This window comes from Heterodontus francisci, chromosome 43, assembly GCF_036365525.1.
Source record: "Heterodontus francisci isolate sHetFra1 chromosome 43, sHetFra1.hap1, whole genome shotgun sequence".
Classification (NCBI taxonomy): domain Eukaryota; kingdom Metazoa; phylum Chordata; class Chondrichthyes; order Heterodontiformes; family Heterodontidae; genus Heterodontus; species Heterodontus francisci.
Window position 1 is genome coordinate 5,124,484 of NC_090413.1, and position 23,787 is coordinate 5,148,270.

Sequence of the window (23,787 nt, forward strand, 5' to 3'; positions counted from 1 at the left end):
AAGAATGGAACCAAGCGAGGGCAATCCCACCGAAAGAGGCCAATGTCAGAGTATGGAGAGATCACGGGTGGGTTTGCTGCAGATTCAGAGGAGAGGCTGGAGATGGGGAGGGTTGAGGCCATGGAGGCATTTTAACCCAAGGATAAGAATTTTAAATTTAAAGCGTGAGGGGACTGAGAGCCAATGTGTGTCAGTGAGGGTGATGGATGAGTTGGACTTGGTGAGGGATGGACATGGACAGTGGAGTTTTGGATGGATTAATTAACATTGATCGAAGCTGATAATTGGGTGGCTGGTCAGGAATGAACTGGAGGAATGGAGTCAGGAGGTGCATAGTTCCAATTTTACGGGAGTCACTAACCAACACAAAATAGACAGGTAAACATCTGCAGTGAAATAGCAGGGAGAGCAATGTCAATTTGATACATTCCATGCCACTCCCCTAAAATGACCCACAGTAATTTCCAAGCTGCAATCATGAATGTGATCTTTAAGTGTTCCCGTTTCAGATATTCAAAGTTCATATTCTAACTGGAAAGCTTCCAAGGCAAAGTGAACCAGCGTTGCTTGAGTATCTGAATTCAGTAGACACTGCAGTCAAACCAGTAATATTTATCAATGAATCGGCAGGAGTGAACATGGCCAATACAATTATATGAAAGCTGTAAATAAAGCTGCTCATCATTATTGGACCAGTCTTGCATGAATGCAGCTTCCAGCTTTTTTTCTGAGTGGGGTCTAACTAAAATAATTCCCTGGACTTTGAAAAGCTTGTTTTTAATCTGCCACATTATTTACATCGGAGATGGAGCAGCTGATGTATTGTGTTTGTTTAAGTCAGTGTAACTAGTAGCAACAATCAGGAGTATAACTGTGTCACTGGAGACTTATTCCCTGTATAAATCTGGACCCATTTGAATGGATCAGCTCAGAGTGCCTGCCAGAGCTGTGAGATCCAGACCAACAGAAGTCATTGCTTCTCGCAGAAATGGGACGTTCAGTAATCCGTCAGATAGAACGCATTTACTATCCATTTCTTGCAGCTGTTGGAGTTCCTGGTAAGCTGTTATCTCAGTTGTCAATGGTGTAACCAGTTTTACCTGGAAAGCTGTAATTGGTATTGTTTCTTACTGAGTGTTTTACACAGCTACCTGTTCAGTTCCAGCAGTTGATTGATAGAATGACCTCAGTCTCTGCTCTTTCAGTCTTGTAGGAGGTGCATTATATTTATAATGATCTTTCTTCATACAACCCTGGTATTACCACTGGGTTATTCCCTCCACATCAGTTGCCTGGGTGAAGAGCATGAATGAGACCATAAGGAGCAGTTAAAATTTTCATGTTGTCCAACTAATCTGTCCTGGAACATTTATATGAATGTGTTTCCAGTGATTGATAATGAGACAGCTTACTGTCTTCGTGTTACAAGGAGGCAGTGTAATGTCCTCTTTCACCACTAACATTGTTCAGTTTATGTGGAATGTCAATGTATTTCTTGTTTATCACTGTGACAAAATAATATTTCATTCTGTGTTTGGCTGTTGCTGCTTCAGAGGTCTGGCTACAGAACGGAGTTTTCTGCTGACTCTTTCACATCTCTTTCACTGCTTCATTGTGGATGAATCCACTGTCACTGGGCTTCATTGTGAAATGAAGTGTGTAGGTGATGTTGTATCAGTTTACGCTGTACCTGTTGGAATCATGAGTCCTTCTATTTATCAGGAGATTATAATTAGCAGAAGTAATCTTCGTGCTTTATGAGTTAAACAATCTCGCGATCTAACACAATGCTTTATAATACCATGAGAAGGCATTTCAATGATTGTGAGGTGTGTCTGAAAAAGGCTTTTGATTCCCTTTATTCCATGCATTGAGATTAAGGTGAACAGTGCAGGTGAACAGTGAGAGATTTGTGTGATTTGGATAAACATGAAACCAATGACAGCGACTTCACCATTGAACAAACTGAATCTGAGAATAGAATCATTACGGGGCTGGTGAATTGAATGCAGGCTCAGAATATTAGGACTAAATGCATTGGAAAATTGTCATTGTGAAAGAGAGTACAAGAAAGTGCTGTGATGGAAATCACACCTGTCAAATGCAAACACATTAATTTAGTCATATGGGACGCTACTTTAACATATTGTTTTCGCCTGACATTGGAAAAAACTTGTTTTAAAAAAACAGACCTGTGTGGATGAAAACATGGTTGCACATTGCCATTCTGAGCGACAAGAATGGAAAGACGATGGGGTGCTCTTTGATTCAATTAACAAGAATGGCCTGGACAATAGTGACAATCAAGAGGCACAATCATCTTTTGATGTTGTAAGAGACAAAACTTCACCCCTCACCGAGTATATGTGGGAGACTCTGAATTCCAGCAACCTTCCCAGAAGTTGCTGTTTGAATATAAGAGATGATCACATGGCCTACCTGCTGGTAAGACCGGGGGCTTTTTGAATTGTGACACAAAGAGGGAATAGCCTGCAACTTGGCTGCTCACTTTCCACCAATCAGAGTAAAGGACCTTACCTCCTCCTCGAAGAAAAGCAGAAAATTCTTTAAACACTCAGCCGGTCAAGCAGCATCTGTGGGAAGAAAAACACCTCTGCCAATGTTCCATCACAATCTGAAACGTTAATTCCGTTTTTTTCCCTCCACAGATACCGCCTGACCTGCTGATTATTCCATCATTTTCTGTTTTTGTTTCAGATTTTCAGCATCCACTTTTGTATTAATGTTGAATTCCCTGCAACTTCTCTTCCAGGAATGTCTACCTTGAAGAAGTTTTGCCCTTCACTCTGAAGGGATTTCCCTTTCTCTTTTGTACCTTGCTCACATTCATTTCTTTCTATCTCCCTTCTTGTGTTTGAACAGGTAACTAACAAAGCTCACTTTCACAGTCACATGAACTGTCTCTGACTTCAGGTTATGTCACACGGATACCCACAGACGTTCCACCTTTTGTGTGTTTTTAATTAAAGGGAGTAACTAAGTAATCTTAAAGTTAAGTCATGACAGGAGAGCCCTCACCCGTGATATGCTCCTCCTGCACTTTGTGGGAAATCAGGAACGCTTCCAGTATCCCTGACGACCATGTGTGCAGGAAGCGTATCCATCTGCAGCTCCTAACTACCTACATTACAGAGCCGGTGCTGCGGGTGGATTCACTGTGGAGCATCCATGATGCTTTGATTGTCATGGATAACACGTTTTAGTTTAGTTTAGTTTAGAGATACAGCACTTTAACAGGCCCTTCGGCCCACCGAGTCTGTGCCAACCATCAACCACCCATTTATACTAATCCTACACTAATCCCGTATTCCTATCACATCCCCACCTGTCCCTATATATTTCCCTACCACCTACCTATACTAGGGGCAATTTATGATGGCCAATTAACCTATCAACCTGCAAGTCTTTGGCATGTGGGAGGAAACCGGAGCACCCGGAGGAAACCCACGCAGACACAGGGAGAACTTGTAAACTCCGCACAGGCAGTACCCAGGATCGAACCCGGGTCCCTGGAGCTGTGAGGCTGCAGTGCTAACCACTGCGCCACTGTGCCGCCCTAGGCACAGTGCATGCGAGGTGCTCACACCGCATGCAAATGCAGAAAGGGAATGGATGACCACCAGTCAGAGTAGAGGAAGGCAGGTAATGCAGGAGTCACCTGTGGCCGACCTCCTCTCTAACAGATATTATGCTTTGGACAATGTAGGGGGATGGCTCAGGGGAAAGTAGAAAGAGCCAAGTTCATGGCATCATGGGAGGCTCTGCTGCACAGGAGGGGAGGAAGAGGATTGACAGGGCTATAGTGACAGGGTATTCAATTGTAAGGGGATCATTCAGGCTTTTCTGCGGCTGCAAAAGAAACTCCAGGATGGTATGTTGCCTCCCTGGTGGTAGGGTCAAGGATGTCTCTGAGTGGCTGCAGGACATTCTGAGGGGAGATTACGAGCAGCCAGTTGTCGTGGTACATATCGGTAACAAAATAGGTAAAAGAAAAGGGATGATGTGGTCCTGTAAGCTGAATATAGGGAGATAGGACGTAAATTAAAAGATAGGATCTCAAGGGTAGTAATCTCAGGTTACTAGCAGTGCCACATGTCAGAGAGAGCAGAAATAGCAGGATATATCAGATGAATACGTGGCTGGGGAAATGGTGTAGGAGGAGAGATTCAGATTCCTGGGAAATTTGGACCGGTTCTGAGGAAGTTGAAACCAGTACAAGCTGGATGTTTTGCATCTGGATAGGATCAGGACCAATTTCTTCTGAAATTTGCTAGTGCTGTCGGAGAGGGTTTAACCTAGAATGGCAGGGGGATAGGAATCTGAGCAGCGAGACAGAGGAGGGGGATGCAAGGATAGAAATGAAAGAAAGAAAGGCATGATGCAAAAGTGGAAGGCAGAGAAAAAAAGGGCGAGAAACAAATGGGGCCAGAGTGCAAAATAAAGCAAAGGTGACTAACAACCTTAAAAAGACAAGTCTAAAGCATTGTGTCTCAATGCATGGAGCAATTGCAATAAGGTAGATGAATTAACAGTGCAAATAGATATAAACAATTATTATGTAGTTGTGATTACAAATACATGGCTTCAGGGTGACCAAGGATGGGAGCTGAACATCTACGGGCATTCAATATTTAGGAAGGATCGGCAAAAAGGCAAGTTAGTAAAGGAGAATATCAACGAAACAGTGAGGAAGGATATTGGCTCGGAAAATCATGATGTGGAATCTGTATGTGTGGAGCTAAGAAACACCAAGGGGCAGGAAACATAGGTAGGAGTTGTCTATACGCATCCAAACAGTAGTGGGGATGTAAGGGATGACATTAAACTGGAAATTAGAGACGCATTCAATAAGGGTGCAACTGTAAGCATGAGTGACTTTAATCTACACATAGATTAGACAAACTAAATTTGCAATAATGCTGTAGAGGAGGATTTCCTTGAGTGTGTGCATGACGGTTGTTTAGACCAATACGTTGAGGAACCAACTAGAGAACAGGTTATTCTGGACTGGGTATTGTGAAATGAGAAAGGATTAATTATTAATCTTGTTATGCAGGGTCCCTTGGGGAGGAGCGAACATAACTTGAGAGAATTATTCATTAAGATGGAGAGTGAAATAGTTCAATCCGAAACTAGGGTCCTGAATCTAGCATGGGAACCTAAATTGTAGTTCCAGCGTGCAGGATGTTGAGAGTAGTGAGGTCAGGGATAAGGTTATAAGGACACAAGAGGGCACTGGCAAGCAAGAGCTTGGTTTAAAATGTGTCTACTTCAACGCCAGGAGCATCCGGAATAAGGTGGGTGAGCTTGCAGCATGGGTTGGCACCTGGGATCTCGATGCTGTGGCCATTTCAGAGACATGGGGAGAGCAGGGACAGGAATGGATGTTGCGGGTTCCGGGATTTAGATGTTTCACTAAGAACAGAGAAGATGGTAAAAGTGGGGGGGGGGGGGGGGGGGTGGCATTGTTAATCAAGGAAAGTATTACAGCGGCAGAAAGGACGTTTGAGGACTCGTCTACTGAGGTAGTTTGGGCCGAGGTTAGAAACAGCAGAGGAGAGGTCACCCTCTTGGGAGTTTTCTATAGACCTCCAAATAGTTCCAGTGATGTAGAGGAAAGGATAGCAAAGATGATTCTTGACAGGAGCGAGAGTAACAGGGGAGTGGTTATGGGGGACTTTAACTTTCCAAATATTGACTGGAAATACAATAGTTCGAGTACTTTAGATGGGTCTGTTTTTGTCCAATGTGTGCAGGAGGGTTTTCTGACACAGTATGTAGACAGGCCAACCAGGGGCGATGCCACATTGGATTTGGTACTGGGTAATGAACCCGGCCAGGTGTTAGATTTAGAAGTTGGTGAGCACTTTGGTGATAGTGATCACAATTCGGTTAGGTTTACCTTAGCGATGGGCAGGGACAGGCATATACAGCAGGGCAAGAATTATAGCTGGGGGAAAGGAAATTATGATGCGATTAGACAAGATTTAGGATGCGTAGGATGGGGAAGGAAACTGTAGGGTATGGGCACAATCGAAATGTGGAGCTTAATTAGGAGCAGCTACTGCGTGTCCTTGATAAGTATGTACCTGTCAGGCAGGGAGGAAGTTGTCGAGCGAGGGAGCCGTGGTTTACTAAAGAAGTTGAAGAGCTTGTCAAGAGGAAGAAGAAGGCTTATGTTAGGATGAGACGTGAAGGCTCAGTTAGGGCGCTTGAGAGTTCCAAGCTAGCCAGGAAGGATCAAAAGGGAGAGATAAGAAGAGCAAGGCGAGGACACGAGAAGTCATTGGCGGATAGGATCAAAGAAAACCCTAAGGCTTTCTATAGGTATATCAGGAATAAAAGAATGACTAGAGATAGGTTAGGGCCAATCAAGGATAGTGGTGGGAAGTTGTGTGTGGAATCGGAGGAGATAGGGGAAGTGTTAAACGAATATTTTTCGTCAGTATTTACAGTGGAGAAAGAAAATGTTGTCGAGAAGAATACTGAGATACAGACTACTAGGCTAGATGGGATTGAGGTTCACAAGGAGGAGGTGTTAGCAATTTTGGAAAGTGTGTAAAGAGATAAGTCCCCTGGGCCAGATGGGATTTATCCTAGGATTCTCGGAAGCCAGGGAGGAGATTGCAGAGCTTTTGTCCTTGACTTTTATGTCGTCATTGTTGACTGGAATAGTGCCGGAAGACTGGAGGATTGCAAATGTTGTCCCCTTGTTCAAGAAGGGGAGTAGAGACAGCCCTGGTAATTATAGACCTGTGAGCCTTACTTCGGTTGTGGGTAAAATGTTGGAAAAGGTTATAAGATATAGGATTTATAATCATCTTGAAAAGAATAAGTTCATTAGAGATAGTCAGCACGGTTTTGTGAAGGGTAGGTCGTGCCTCACAAACCTTATTGAGTTTTTTGACAAGGTGACCAAACAGGTGGATGAGGGTAAAGCCGTGGATGTGGTGTATATGGATTTCAGTAAGGCGTTTGATAAAGTTCCCCACGGCAGGCTATTGCAGAAAATACAGAAGTATGGGATTGAAGGTGAATTAGTGCTTTGGATCAGAAATTGGCTAGCTGAAAGAAGACAGAGGGTGGTGGTTGATGGTAAATGTTCATCCTGGAGTATAGTTTCTAGTGGTGTACCGCAAGGATCTGTTTTGGGGCCACTGCTGTTTGTCATTTTTATAAATGACCTGGATGAGAGTGTAGAAGGGTGGGTTAGTAAATTTGCGGATGACACGAAGGTCGGTGGAGTTGCGGATAGTGCTGAAGGATGTTGTAGGTTACAGAGGGACATAGATAGGCTGCAGAGCTGGGCTGAGAGATGGCAAATGGAGTTTAATGTGGAAAAGTGTGAGGTGATTCACTTCGGAAGGAGTAACAGGATTGCAGAATACTGGGCTAATGGGAAGATTCTTGGCAGTGTAGATGAGCAGAGAGATCTTGGTGTCCAGGTACATAAATCCCTGAAAGTTGCCACCCAGGTTAATAGGGCTGTTAAGAAGTCATATGGTGTGTTAGCTTTTATTAGTAGGGGGATCGAGTTTAGGAGCCACGAGGTCATGCTGCAGCTGTACAGAACTCTGGTGCGGCCGCACCTGGAGTATTGCGTGCAGTTCTGGTCACCGCATTATAGGAAGGATGTGGAAGCTTTGGAAAAGGTGCAGAGGAGATTTACTAGGATGTTGCCTGGTATGGAGGGAAGGTCTTACGAGGAAAGGCTGAGGGATTTGAGGTTGTTTTCGTTTGAGAGAAGGAGGAGAAGAGGTGACTTAATAGAGACATATAAGATAATCAGAGGGCTGGACAGGGTGGATAGTGAGAGCCTTTTTCCTCGGATGGTGATGGCAAACACGAGGGGACATAGCTTTAAGTTGGGGGGTGATAGATATAGGACAGATGTCAGAGGTAGTTTCTTTGCACAGAGAGTAGTAGGGGCGTGGAACGCCCTGCCTGCAACAGTAGTAGACTCGCCAACTTTAAGGGCATTTAAGTGGACATTGGATAGACACATGGATGAAAATGGAATAGTGTAGGTCAGATGGTTTCACAGGTCGGCGCAACATCGAGGGCGGAAGGGCCTGTACTGCGCTGTAATGTTCTATGTTCTATGTTCTATGTAAAGGCAACTACGAAGGTGTGAGGCGTGAGTTGGCCATGGTAGATTGAGTAACCTTAGTAAAAGAGTTGATGGTGGATCGGCAAATGGTAATATTTAAAGAATGTGCGCATGAATTACAACAATTATTCATTGCTGTGACACAAAAATAAAACCAGAAAGGTGGTTCTGCTGTTGGTAACAAATTATGATCCAAAAAGGAGGCATAGAAAATTTCCAGATAATGCAGCAAGTCTGATGATTTGGAGCAGATTCGAATTCAACAAAGAAGGGCAAAGAGGTTGAATTAGCGAGGGGAATTGGATTACGGGGGTAAACTTGTGGGAAAGCTAAAAACTAAAAGTAAAAGCATCTATCAATAGGTGAAGAGAAAATGTATAATGAAGACAAACATATGTCCATTACAGTCAGAAACGGGGAAGGTATAATGGGGAACAAAGAAATGGAAGAACAATTAAACGCAAACTTTGGTTCTGTGTTCACAAAGGAGGACACAACTAACCTCCCAGAAATGTTAGCGAACCAAGGGTCTAATGAGAGGGAGGAACTCAAGGAAATCAGTACTCGTAAAAAAATAGTGCTCGGGAAATTAATGGGGTTAAAGGCTGACAAATCCCCGGGGTCTGATGATCCACATCCCAGACTACTAACGGAAGTGACCCTAGAAGTAATGAATGCATTGGTGGTCATCTTCCCAAATGCTCTAGACTCTGGAGCAGTTACTACAAATTGGAGGTTGGCAAATGTAACCCCACTATTTAAAAAAGGAGGAGAGATAAAACAGCGAATTCCTGACCAGTTAGCCTTACATCAGTAGTGGGGGAAATACTATTTGATTATCAAGGATGTAATAGCAGAACACCTGGAAAGCATAAATGGGATGAGGCAAAGTCAGCATGGGTTTACAAAAGGGAAATCACGCTCAACAAATCTACCTAAGTTTTTTGAGAATGTAACTAGTAGAATAGATAAGGGAGAACCAGTGGATGTGGTGTATTTGGATTTTCTGGAGGCTTTTGATAAGGTCCCACATAGGATGTTTGTGTGTAAAATTAAAGCACAAAGGATTGGGAGTAATATACTGACATGGATTAAGAATTGATAGACAGGGAACAGTGAGTGGAATAAACTGGTCTTTTTCCTTGTGGCAGGCAGTGACTAATGGGGTACCGCAGCAATCAGTGCTTGGGCCTCAGCTATTCACAACATATATTAATGATTTGGTTGAGGGAACTAAATGCAACATTTCCAAGTTTGCACATTGAGGGGGTAATGTGAGCTGTGAGGAGGATGCAAATAGGCTCAAATGTGATTTGGACAACTTGGGTGAGTGGGCAAATGCATGGCAGATGCAGTATAACTTGGATAAATGTGAGGTTATCCACTTTGGTTGTAAAAACAAAAAGGCAGATTATTATCTGAATGGGAAAGGTTGGGAAATGGGGAGGTGCAACGAGACCTGGGTGTCCTTGTACACCAGTTGCTGAAAGCAAGCATTCAGGTGCAGCAAGCAGTTAGGAAGGCGAATGGTATGTCGGCCTTTGTTGCGAGAGGATTTGAGTACAGGAGCAAGGATGTCTGATTGCAGTTATACAGGTGCTTGGTGAGACCACATCTGGAGTATTGTGTGCAGTTTTGGTGTTCTTATCTGAGGAAGGAAGTTCTTGCCATGGAGGGAGTGCAAAGAAGATTTACTAGGCTGATTCCTGGGATGGCAGGATTGACGTATGAGGACAAATTGGGTTGACTCAGCCTATATTCACTCGAGTTTAGAAGAATGAAGGAGATCTCATTGAAATATATACAATTCTAACAGAACCAAGTAGGCTAGATGCCTGTCCTTTTTTGTGGGATATGTCGAACATTCCTTGTTCCAATCCTACTCAGGCACCCTCCCTCAACACTTTTTCCGGTACTTTGATGACTGTATCGGTCCCATTACCTGCTCCCGCCCGGAATTGGAAAACTTTATCAACATTGCTTCTAATTTCCACTCTTCTCTCACCTTTACATGGTCCATCTCCGACACTTCCCTTCCCTTTCTTGACTTCTCTGTCTCCATCTCAGGGGATAGGCGGTCTAATATTTGTTGCAAGCCCAATGACTTCCACAGCAACCTCGACTACACTTCTTCACACACTGCCTCCTGTAAGGACTCCATTCCATTCTCCCAGTTTCTCTATCTCCGATGCATCTGCTCTGATGATGCTACCTTCCATGACAGCACTTTTGATATACAAAGAACAACGAACAGTACAGCACAGGAACAGGCAATTCGGCCCTCCAAGTTTGCGCCGATTTTGACGCCTGCCTAAACTAAAACCTTCTGCACTTCCAGCGACCGTATCCCTCTATTCCCATCCTTTCATGTACTTTTCAATATGCCTCTTAAACGTCGCTATCGTACCTGCTTTCACCACCTTCCCTGGCAGCAAGTTCCAGGCACTCGCCACCCTCTGTGTAAAGAACTTGCCTCGCACATCCCTTCTAAACTTTGCCCCTCTCACCTTAAACCTATGTCCCCTGGTAACTGACTCTTCCACCCTAGGAAAAAGCTTCTGACTATGCACTCTGTCCATGCCACTCATAACTTTGTAAACCTCTATCATGTCGCCCTCCACCTCCGTTGTTCCACTGAAAACAATCCAAGTTTATCCAACCGTTCCTCATAACTAATGCCCTCCAGACCAGGCAACATCTTGGTGAACCTCTTCTGTATCCTCTCCAAAGCCTCCACGTCCTTCTGCTAGTGTGGTGACAGGAATTGCACGCAATATCCTAAGTGTGGCCTAACTAAAGTTCTGTACAGCTGCAGCATGACTTGCCAATTTTTATACGCTACGCCCCGACCGATGAAGGTAAGCATGCCATATGCCTTCTTGACTACCTTATCCACCTGCGTTGCCACTTTCAGTGACCTGTGGACCTGTACGCTCAGATCTCTCTGCCTGTCAATACTTTTGAAGGTTCTGCCATTTACTGTATACCTCCCACCTGTATTAGACCTTCCAAAATGCATTACCTCACATTTGTCCGGATTAAACTCCATCTGCCATTTCTCTGCCCAGGTCTCCAACCGATCTATATCCTGCTGTATCCTCTAACAATCCTCATCACCATCCGCAACTCCACCAACCTTTGTGTCGTCCGCAAACTTACTAATCAGACCAGCTACATTTTCCTCCAAATCATTTATATATACTTCAAACAGCAATGGTCCCAGCACTGATCCCTGCAGAACACCAATAGTCGCATCTCTCCATTCAGAAAAGCACCCATCCACTGCTACCATCTGTCTTCTATGACAGAGCCCGTTCTGTATCCATCATTCCAGCTCACCTCTGATCCAGTGTGACTTCACCTTTTGTACCAGGCTGCCATGAGGGACCTTGTCAAAGGCTTTACTGAAGTCCATATAGATAACATCCACTGCCCTTCCTTCGTCAATCATCTTCGTCACTTCCTCAAAAAACTCAATCAAATCAGTGAGACACACCTCCCCTTCACAAAATCATGCTGCCCCTCGCTAATAAGTTCGTTTGTTTCCAAATGTGAGTAAATCCTTACCCGAAAAATCCGCTTTAATAATTTCCCTCCCACTGACGTAAGGCTCACCGGCCTATAATTTCCTGGATTATCCTTGCTACCCTTCTTAAACAAAGGAACAACATTGGCTATTCTCCAGTCCTCTGGGACCTCACCTGTAGCCAATGAGGATGCAAAGATTTCTGTCAAGGCCCCAGCAACTTCTTCCCTTGCCTCCCTTAGTATTCTGGGGTAGATCCCATCAGGCCCTGGGGACTTATCTACCTTAATGCTTTGCAAGACACCCAACACCTCCTCCTTTTTGATAATGAGATGACTGAGACTATCTATACTCCCCTCCCTATGTTCATCATCCACCACGTCCTTCTCTTTGGTGAATACTGATGCAAAGTACTCATTTAGTACCTCGCCCATTTCCTCTGGCTCCACACAGAGATTCCCTTCTCTGTCCTTGAGTGGGCCAACCCTTTCCCTAGTTATCATCTTGCTCTTTATATATGTATAAAAGGCCTTGGGATTTTCCTTAATCCTTTTTGCCAATGACTTTGCATGACCCCTTTTAGCCCTCCTGACTCTTTGCTTAAGTTCCTTCCGAGTGTCTTTATATTCCTCAAGGGACTTGTCTGTTCCAACCCTTTCAGCCCTTGCAAATGCTTCCTTTTTCTTTTTGACTAGGCTCACAATATGCCGCGTTATCCAAGGTTCCCGAAACGTACCAAGCGTATCCTTCTTCCTCACAGGAACATGCTGGTCCTGGATTCTAATCAACTGACGTTTGAAAGACTCCAACATGTCAGATGTTGATTTACCCTCAAACAGCCGCCCCAATCTAAATTCTTCAGTTCCTGCCTAATATTGTTATAATTAGCCTTCCCCCAATTTAGCATCTTCACCAGAGGGCTACTCTTACCCTTATCCACAAGTACCTTAAAACTTACGGAATTATGGTCACTGTTCTCGAAATGCACCCCCACTGAAACCTGGCCGGGCTCGTTGCCCAATACCAGGTCCAGTATGACCCCATCCCAAGTTGTACTATCTACATATTGTTTCAAGAAGCCCTCCTGGATGCTCATGACACATTCTGCCCCATCGAAGCCCCTTGCACTAAGTGAATCCCAGTCAATATCGGGGAAGTTAAAATCACCCACCACTACAACCCTGTTACGTTTACATCTTTCCAAAATCTGTCTACATATCTGCTCCTCTACCTCCCGCTGGCTGTTGGGGGGCCTGTAGAAAACCCCCAACATCGTGACTGCACCCTTCCTATTTCTGAGCTCCACCCATATTGCCTCGCTGCATGACCCCTCCGAGATGTCCTCCCACAGTACAGCTATGATATTCTGCTTAACCAGTAATACAACACCCCCACCCCTTTTACGTCCCCCTCTATCCCGCCTAAAGCTTGTAAATCCCGGAACATTTAGCTGCCAATCCTGTCCTTCCCTCAACCAAGTTTCTGTAATAGCAACAATATCATAGTTGCAAGTACTAATCCAAGCTCTAAGTTCATCTGTTATACTTCTCGCATTGAAACAAATGCACTTCAGACCACCAGTCCCACTGTGCTCTGCAACATCTCCCTGCCTGCTCTTACTCTTAGTCTTACTGGCCTTATTTACTAGCTCCCCCTCATTTGTTTCTCTTGCTGTCCTACTGCTCTGGTTCACACCCTCCTGCCACACGAGTTTAAACCTTCCCGTGCGACCCTCGCAAACCTCGCAGCCAGGATATTTGTGCCCCTCCAGTTTAGATGCAGCCCTTACTTCTTGCACAGGTCCCATCTGCCCGTGAAGAGATCCCAATGGTCCAGATATCTGAAACCCTCCCTTCTACAGCAGCTGTTCAGCCACGTGTTTAGTTGCACTATCTTCCTATTTTTAGTCTCACTGGCACGTGCGATTACCACCCTAGAGGTCCTGTCTTTTAACTTTCTACCTAACTCCCTAAACTCCCCCTGCAGGACCTCGTCACTCTTCCTGCCTATTTCTTTGGTACCGATGTGTACCACAACCTCTGGCTGTTCACCCTCCCCCTTCAGAATGCCCCCTGTCCGTTCAGAAACATCCTTGACCCTGGCACCAGGGAGGCAACATACCATTCTGGCGTCTCTTTCACGTCCACAGAAGCGCCTATCTGTGCCCCTGACTGTAGAGTCCCCTATTACTATTGCTCTTCTGCGCTTTGTACCTCCCCGCTGAACAACAGTGCTAGCCGTGGTGCCACTGCTCTGGCTGCTGCTGTTTTCCCCTGATAGGCCACCCTCCCCCAACAGTATCCAAAACGGTATACTTGTTAGAGAGGGGATAGCCACAGGGGATTCCTGCACTGACTGCCTGCCCCTTCTAGCGGTCACCCATCAATCTGCCTGCACCTTAGTTGTAACCACGTCTCTAAAACTCCTGTCTATGACACTTTCTGCCACCTGCATGCTCCTAAGTGCATCCAGTTGCCGCTCCAACCGATCCATGTGGTCTGTGAGGAGCTGCAACTGGGTACACGTCCTGCAGATGTAGTCGTCCGGAACGCTGGAAGCATCATAGACTTGCCACATCTCACAGGTGAAGCACTTCACCCCTCTAACTGACATTTCTAGCACTAATTAATAAATTAATTTAAAATAAATACTTATTAAATCCTTACGAAATTGTTATAACTAACTATGTGGTCCCTAATGCTAGATTCCTACTATAAATATTAAATGCTAACTAAATGCAGTAATCTCCTCCCTCTGGTTTAGTTACTCTACTTATTAATTAGTTAATATGTCTTCCTTTTTCCTCAGCCTGGATTCTCCCCACTGTGGTTTACAGGGCCCTCAACCATGGGCAGCTCATTTCCCATACCTCTACCCTCACTCCCTCCCTCCCTGCCAGAACCGCTACAGGGTTCGTCTTGTCCTCACTTTCCACCCCACCAGCCTCAACATCCAAATCCACCATGTCCAGCGTAATGCCACGACCAAACGCACCTTCCCCTCCCTTCCCCTGTCAGCGTTCTGAAGGGATCTTTCCCTCCGTGAAACCCTGGTCCACTCCTCCATTACCACCACCACCTCGTTCCCTTCCCACGCCGCCTTCCCCTGCAATCGCAGGAGGTGTACTACTTGGCCATTTACCTCCTCTCGCCTCACTTTCCAAGGCCCCAAACACTCCTTTCAGGTGAAGCAGCGATTTACTTGTGCTTCTTTCAATGTAGTGAACTGTCTTCGCTGCTTACAATGTGGTCTCCTCTACATTGGGGCGTCCAACCGCAGACTGGCTGACCACTCTGCGGAACACCTCCACTCAGTCCGAAAGCATGACCCCGAGCTTCTGGTTGCTTGCCATTTCAACACACCGCCCCCCCTACTTTCACGCCCACATTGCTGTCCTGGGATTGCTGCAGTGTTCCAGTGAACATCAAGGCCATCTCGAGGAACAGCATCTCATTTTCTGATTAGGCACACTACAGCCTGCCGGACTGAACATTGAGTTCAATAATATCAGAGCATGACGGGCCCCCTTTTTATTTTTATTTTTAGTTATTTTATTTCTTTCATTTTTTTCTTCTTTTTTAGTTTGTTTCTACTGTGCCTACCCACTGTTTTTTTTCATGTTTGTGCTTTGGGCCAGGGCTGTTTTTATTTTCTGTCAATGAACACCCTCCCTGTCTAACACTTTATCTTTCAGCACACCATTAACATACTGTTTGCCTTTGCTCCATGACCTTCTGGGCAGTTATTCTCAGCGACCTTGTCGGATAAACTCTATCTCTTCTGGTATCTGTTGCCTCACCCCCGCTTTACTTGCTTAAAACCTATTACATTTCCAATATTTGGCATTTTTGATGAAGGATCACTGACCTGAAACGTTAACTCAGTTTCTCTCTCCAGAGATGCTGCCAGACCTGCTGAATGTTTCCAACTTTTCTTGTTTTTATTTCAGATTTCCAGCATCTGCAGTATTTTGCTTTTATTCTAGAGGCAGGGAGGATGTTTCCATTGGCTGGGGAGTCCAGAACCAGGGGTCACAGTCTCAGGATACGGGGTATGCCATTTAGAACCGAGATGAGGAGAAATTTCTTCACTCAGAGGTTGGTGATCCTATGGAATTCTCTACCCCAGAAGGCAGTGTCAGCCAAGTCATTAAATATATTCAATAAGGAGATAGATATATTTCTTAATGCCAAAGGGCTCAAGGGATGTGGGGAGAAGGTGGGAACAGGGTACTGAATTAGGCGATCAGCCATGATCTTTTTTGAATGGCTGAGCGGGCTGGAATTGCCGAATGGCCTACTCCTGCTCCTATTTTCTATCTTTCAATGTTTACAGAGACAGTGGTAAAAGCCATGATATCACTTCTGGCCTCATTTAGTTGGGCACTTGGAATCAATAAGTCTAGAAGTGTTTACTCTGTCATTGTTGCAATATCAATTATTCATGTGGTTATCAGGAATCAAAGAGAGATTTGGAATTGGAAATGGTTAGCTTAAGTTGCTTTCTGGGATATCCCTTATGTCCCATTTACTGTTGAGATAGATGTTGCTAGGGAGAAGCTTTGTGAGGTCAGGTGTTTATTGGTGGGTGTTTGCTGATGCATCACCAGCCAGTTGGATTTTGAAAAGGCAAGTTGGCTTTTGGAAATCTGTTGGCTTTGACAACAGTTAGACTCAGGAGCAGAGAAGCCATCAGGAACCAGGGGTGTTTCTGTTTTGAGGCAGGCCCATGCTCAAGCTGGGAAATCCAGATTCATGAGGTGTTGAAGGTGAACTGGATGATAATTCTACCTGAGTCTAGGGGAAGAATTCCCAGAAAATCTCAAACCTCAGAAGATAGCTGAGAAACTAAGAAATTGAAGTAAATTCTTAAGAGCATTGGCACACTTTGAATTGGTCCCAGGAGAAGTGGACACACCGTCAAGATCCTGGAATCTTGACTTCGAATTTACAGTCAAACGAGGGTGTTCGGTTGAGATTTAGAGTTAAAAGTATACAGTGTCATGCTCTGTTAAGATTTTAAGTTGAAAGAATACATATTTCTAAATTGTAGTGTTACATTAATAGTGCTTTGCTTTGTTTAACTCTTGTACAGCAATATTTTTTGTTTAAAACATGAAATCGTGCAGCGTAACACGTTCAGTAGCAACTGGGATTTCGACGTTCTCATTTTAAAAGTTAATAGTCCCTAATGGAAATGTAGCACCCGGCACTCGTGTAGCACGAAAGTTACTTGCCACTTATCAGCCCAAGCCCGAATGTTGTCCAGGTCTTGCTGCATGGATTGCTTCAGTATCCGAGGAGGCACAAATGGTGCTGTGTAATCATCGGCAAACATCCCCAATTCTGACCTTATGACTGAGGGAAGATCATTGATGAAGCAGCTGAAGATGAGCGAGTCTAAGGCACGACCTTGTGAAACACCTGCAGCAATGTCCTAGGACTTAGACTTTTGGCTTCCAACCACCACAACCATCTTCTGTGGTGTTAGGTATGACTCCAACCAGATGTTTGGGTTCTTTGATGACGCATTTGGTCAAATACTGCCTTGATATTATCTTTTTTCCCATGTCTGAACCAAGGCTCTAATGAGGTTAGAAGCCGAGTGGCTCTGGTATACCCAATCTGAACATCAGTGAGCAGGTTACTGCTGAGTAATTGTCACTTGATAGCATTGTCAATGATACCTTCCATCACTTTGTTGATTAATGAGAGTAGACTGATGGGGCGGTAATTGGCCAGTTTGGACATATGAATAGACAAACATATGAAATAAAAGCAGGAGTCGGCCATTTGGTCTCTTTGAGTCTGCTCCGCTATTTCATAAGATCAATGCTGATCTGTGTTTGGCCTCAACTCAACTTCCGTGCCTTTTGCTTAACTTATCGACACCTGATTTAAAATATTCAATGACCCTGCCTCCACCACTCTCTGGGGAACAGAAGTCGAAAGACTTACAACCCTCTGAGAGAAAAAAAAATCTCCTCATGTCTGTCTTAAATGGGCGACCCCTTATTTTTAAACTGTGTCTCCTAGTTCCAGTCTCGCCCACAAGGGGAAACATCTTGTCAGCATTCACGCTGTCAAGTCCCTTCAGATCTTACATGTTTCAATAAGATCACCTCTCATTCTTCGAAACTCCAATTGATACAGACCCAACCTGTCCAACCTTTCTTCATAAGATAGCCTGCCTCCCGCATCCATCGCAGGTATCAGTCGAGTGAACCTTCTTTATGCTGCTTCGAACGCATGTATGTCCTTTTTTAACTAGGAAAGCAACACTGGACACAGTACTCCAGATCTGGTCTCAATAATACTCTATACAGCTCTCCTTGCAATCAAAAATAACATTCCATTTGCCTTCCTAATCACTTGCTGTATCTGCATAGCAACCTTTTGTGATTTATCTACCAGGGTACCCCGATCTGTCTGCACCTCAGAGTTCAGCAGTCTCTCTCCATTTAAATAATATGCTACTTTACTATTCTTTCCAGCCAGAGTGGATAAGTTCATACTTTCCCACATTATACTCCATTTTCCAAGTTTTTTCCAACTCAATTAACCTATCTATATTGCTTTGAATACTCCTTATGCCCTCTTCACGACTTACTATACTATCTATCTGTATGTCATCAGCAAATGTAGCAACCATACATTTGGTCCCTTCATCCAAATCATTGATATAAATTGTAAATTGCTGAGGCCCCAGCACTGATCCCTGTGGCATTCCACTAATTACAGCTTGCCAACCCGAAAAAAGACCCATTTATTTCTACTCTCTTCTTCCTGTTAGTTAACCAGTCCTTTATCCATGCTAATATGTTCTCCTACACCATGAGCTTTTCTTTAATAACCTCTGATGTGGCTTCTTGTCAAATGCCTTATGGAAATCCAAGTGCACCACATCGACATATCCACGATGTTTGTTCCTTCATCAAAGAACTCCAATAAATTGGTCAAACATGATCCCCCTTTCATAAAACAATGTTGACTCTGCCTGATTATGTTAAGGTTTTCTAAGTGTTCTGCTATAAAGAACAAAAAACAAAGAACAAAGAAAAGTACAGCACAGGAACAGGCCATTCGGCCCTTCAAGCCTACTCCGATCTTGATGCCTGTCTAAACTAGAACCTCTGCACTTCCGGGGACCGTATCCCTCTATTGCCATCCTATTCATGTATTTGTCAAAATGCCTCTTAAATGTTGCTATCGTCTTAAACATCGCTATCATAATCTTAATAATCATATCTTTAATAATAGATTCTAGCATTTTCCCTCTGTCAGATATTAAGTTAACTGCTCTGTAATTTCTTGCTCTCTGTCTCTCTCCTTTCTTGAATATGGGATTCACATTCGCTATTTTTCAATCTGATTGAACCTTTCCAGAATCAAGTGAATATTGCAAAATTGAAACTAATGCATGTACGATCTCAGCAGTCACTTCTATTAAGACCCTAGGATGAAGTCCATCAGGACCTGGGGACTTGTCTGCTTTTAGTTCTAGCAATTTTCTCAGCAGCTGATCCCTGGTGATTGTCAATGTTTTAAGTTCCACCCCGCTCCTCCTTTCACATCTTGATTCACAATTATTTCTGTGATGTTATTTGCATCCTCTACAGCGAAGACAGATGCAAAAATATCAGTTCAATTCCTTCACCATTTCCTTATTGTTCATTATTAATTCCCAGACTCTCTCTCTCGAGGAACAACACTCACTTTATTTACTCTTTTCCTTTCTAAATTCCTGCAGAAACACTTACTATCTGTTTTTATATTTCCAGCTAGCTTTATCTTTTACTCTAATTTCTCCCTCCTTACTAAACTTTTAGTCATTCTTTGTTGTTCTTTCTATCCTGCCCAATCTTCTGACCTGCCACTCTTCTGTGTGGAATTATATGCTTTTTCTTTTAACTTGAGAATGTTTTTAACTTCCTTAATTAGCCACGGATGGAGTATCCTTCCCTGAGAGTCTTTCTTTCTCACTGGAATGTATCGTTTCTGAGTATGCTGAAATGTCTCCGTAAATGTCTGCCACTGCATCTCTACTGACCTATCCCTTAACCTAATGTGCCACTTTACTTTAGCCAGATCTGTCTTCATGCCCTCATAACTGCCCTTATTTAAGTTTAAAACACTGCTCTTAGATTTGCCCTTCTCTCTCTCATTTTGAATGTGAAATTCAATCATCTTATGATCACCTTCTTCTGAGGGCAATATCTAATTCTGTCTCATTGCATGGTACCATATCTACCATAGACTGCTCTCTGGTAGGCATTAGAATGTGCTGCTCCAAGAAACTGTCCCGAAAACACTTAATTAACGCATCATCCAGGCTAAATTTGGCAATCTGATTTGTGCAATCTATATGTAGATGCACATTGCCCATGATTATCATCGTATCTTTCTCACAAGCCCCCATTATTTCATCCTTTATCCCCCGTCCTGCAGCGTGGTAACTATTTGGGCTTTGCCTGCTTGTTTGTGGACAGGGCATAACTGGGCAACTTACACATTGTCGGGGAGAGACTAGTGTCATAGCTGTACTGGAACAGCTCTGCTGGAGTTGGGGCGAGCTGCAGAGGACCAAATGTTGACAGCTTTTGTTTTATCTTGTTTATACTTCCTCCAGCTTAGAAACTGAATTTGCTGCCCATGATGGAGTCTCCTGTACATTCGGGGAGGGGTAAATGCAGATTGGGTGATTACTTCATTCAGAGTGCAAGAGTCACTTCTTATTTCTACACTTCACACCCATTCTGACCTCTCTCACTTCGACCTGCTACACTCTTCCACTGAAGCTCAATGAAGAAGAAATTCGCATGTCTCAGTTTGATATTTTGCTGCCTGCCAGACTCAACCTTGAGATTACAACCACTGTTCCCATTTTCTGGGATGGCCTGTGCTGTTAATGGAGGATGGGTACACCAGAATCACTGGGAGTGGAGGGGGTGTGGGGGCGGTGTGGGCCGGTACTTGGGATGGGATGGGAGATACCCCATTGATACAGAGCTGCAGGCTGGTCCTCACCCCTAGGATCTACGCATAATTCTCCATCACTTTTTTCAGGGCCACTGGAGCTTTCTCCTATTTTCCAGATTTCCCATGCTTCCCTCTCCCTCTTTTATTCGGCTAGAACAATTTAAACCTCCTCTGAACCCATCTTCTATTTCTTTAATTGTCCCATTCGCCTTTCAGCATTATCCCTTTTGTCATTGATAGGTTATTGACCTGAAGTGTTAAGTCTGTTTCTCTCTCCACAGCTGCTGCCTGACCTGCTGAGTGTTTTCAACATTCCCCTCTTTTTATCATATTTCCGGCAATTTCAGCATTTTGTTTGTGTTCCAATCCTGAGGCTTGGATATTACCGGGGTGGGTTTGGGGGCGGGGTGGAGGGGTCTGCCGGGGAGCGGGGGATAGGTGTCACATAGGCAGGGGACAGAAGTCCAGGTTTCTCCCGGCCTGCTGTGAGGTTTTAACTCCACAGACTGCGTCTTTTATCATTGACAGGTTGCTCAGCCTGCTGTGAGCCTGATTGACAGGCTTGGCTTTCAAATAGATGGGGAGGAATCCAGAGCGGGTTGAAAGAGCAAGTAAGTCTTATTCCAGATCCTGAAGGGGTTGGAGCCTGGCAGGTCCAACTCGCAACTCCAGCGAAAGTGTCCAACGTAGTTGGATGGTGGAGTGGTGCCCAGTCCCAGGTTAGAAGTGGTTCCACCAGAAGGAGAGTGTCTGTTCCAGGTTTTTTTTTGGGGGGGGGCGGGAGAGGTGATGTCTGATTCCGAGGAATGATCTGATCCCAGGTCCACGGGGTCTTTGTGTGCGGGTGTTTGAGTCTGATGGATGGGCAGCTAGAGGGAACAGAGGGATGAACTCCTTCTTTTCCTGGCCCACAATCAGTGCTGTAAAGACAATTCCTATCTCCCTGAAACTGTCCTTATCTGCCTTCAGCTGCTGCTTTTCAGAGGCCTGGAAAACCCGACCAGATACAGTCAAAACCTGGAAAACAGATTAACTTATAGTCTTCCAGACTCATTAAAATATTTAAATTACCAACCCTGCTCCTGGGAGCGGTTGTGTGCTCCTCTGCCTGCCCCAACTGAGTTAAAACAAGAGGTGGGCGGTTTGGAACTGGGTTGGGTTAGGGTCCAGATTTTAAAATTGCAACCTGTTACCTGACCACAGCCCAGCTGTTTTTTTGTATCTTTCCTTACTGTCTAGGTCAGACAGGGAGAATGTTTTATCAGTAATTCCCAACCTGTTTTCCCATCTCTCTCTTCCAGTAAATTTACTGGCGATTGTGATACTGTCCCGGGGAAAGTGCGGACTCTCCAGCTGCACCACTCGTTACCTGGTGGCCATGGCAACGGCGGATTTACTGGTCATTGTAACTGAGGTCATTCTGAGGTGGATCAGTTATTATTATTTCCCAGGATCTTTCCTGAACATCACCCCTGTGTGTAGCGTTGTCATTGTCCTGCTTCATGCAGCCACAGACTGTTCTGTCTGGTTCACCGTCACTTTCTCCTTTGATCGATTTGTGGCCATTTGCTGTCAGAAGCTGAAAACTGAATATTGCACCGAGAAAACTGCGACTGTGGTTCAAGCAACAACCTGGATTCTGCTCTGTTTAAAAAACATCCCCTTCTACTTTACATATGAACCTCGAGAGATAATCAACAATGTACCATGGTTCTGTTTTATAAAGCCAATCTACTTTACTGATCCCGGATGGATGGGATTTGACTGGCTTGATACGGTTTTAACCCCATTGCTCCCATTCTCTTTAATTCTGTTGCTCAACGCTCTGACAGTCAGACACATTTTATTGGCCAGTCGAGTCCGTAAGGGACTGAGGGGTCAGAGCAAGGGAGAGAATCGCATTGACCCAGAGATGGAGAGCAGAAGGAAGTCTGTGATTTTACTCTTCACTATATCTGGCAGCTTCATACTTCTGTGGCTGATGAATGTTATAAATTTCTTATATTATAGCATTACAGGAACAGATCCCAGGAATTACAATGATTCTGAAGAGATATTTGAAGAAGTCGCAGATATGCTGCAGATTTTAAGTTGCTGCACAAACACATTTATTTATGGAGTGACTCAGTCCAAGTTTAGAGAGCAGCTCAAGAGCGCGGGGAAATATCCCGTTACATCAATTATTCAATTAATTAATAAACAAAACAACTGAGAGCAGCTCAGAGGCGGATCCCAGTGTTTCCAGTCATAAATGTAATATTTATCCGGGAGTAGGAGAGGGAAGAGAAGAGTCAGAGTCCCTTCTGCAGGATGAGAGCAGAAAAAGCGGCCACAGTCTCTCCTCCACTGCCACTGGTTCAATTCTCAACTACGCACATCTGCTCATGAAGAAAAATAGACTTCCTCTTTTGAAACAAAAATACTGCAGTTGCTGGAAATCTTCATATGCGAATGGATTATTATTATTATTCCATTCATTGTTAGGGCACTTCTTTTTTTTTTAGAATTTGTTTTAGAACATTACAGCGCAGTACAGGCCCTTCGGCCCTCGATGTTGCGCCGACCTGTGAAACCATCTGACCTACACTATTCCATTTTCATCCATGTGTCTATCCAATGTCCACTTAAATGCCCTTAAAGTTGGCGAATCTACTACTGCTGCAGGCAGGGCATTCCACGCCCTTACTACTCTCTGAGTAAAGAAACTACTTCTCACATCTGTCCTATATCTATCACCCCTCAACTTGAAGCTATGTCCCCTCGTGTTTGCCATCACCATCCGAGGAAAAAGACACTCACTATCCACCCTAAATAACCCTCTGATTATCTTATATGTCTCTATTAAGTCACCTCTCCTCCTCCTTCTCTCCAACGAAAACAACCTCAAGTCCCTCAGCCTTTCCTCGTAAGACCTTCCCTCCATACCAGGCAACATCCTAGTAAATCTCCTCTGCACCCTTTCCATAGCTTCCACATCCTTCCTATAATGCGGTGACCAGAACTGCACGCAATACTCCAGGTGCGGTCTCACCAGAGTTTTGTACAGCTGCAGCATGACCTCGTGGCTCCGAAACTCGACCCCCCTACTAATAAAAGCGAACACACCATATGCCTTCTTAACAGCCCTATTAACCTGGTTAGCAACCTTCAGG

The 23,787-nt window shown here is 44.3% G+C and overlaps 1 protein-coding gene across 1 annotated transcript; it reads left to right on the forward strand.

Annotated features, from left to right (window-relative positions):
• Positions 1-805: 805 nt before the first annotated feature.
• On the forward strand, positions 806-22,847 carry LOC137355546 (uncharacterized). The gene is made up of 7 exons (XM_068020789.1): positions 806-819; positions 1,554-1,659; positions 2,191-2,445; positions 4,610-4,747; positions 8,619-8,866; positions 20,286-20,339; positions 21,875-22,847. Exons 1-7 carry the CDS (start codon positions 806-808, stop codon positions 22,845-22,847), a joined length of 1,788 nt encoding a protein of 595 aa, XP_067876890.1.
• The last annotated feature ends 940 nt before the right edge of the window (positions 22,848-23,787 follow it).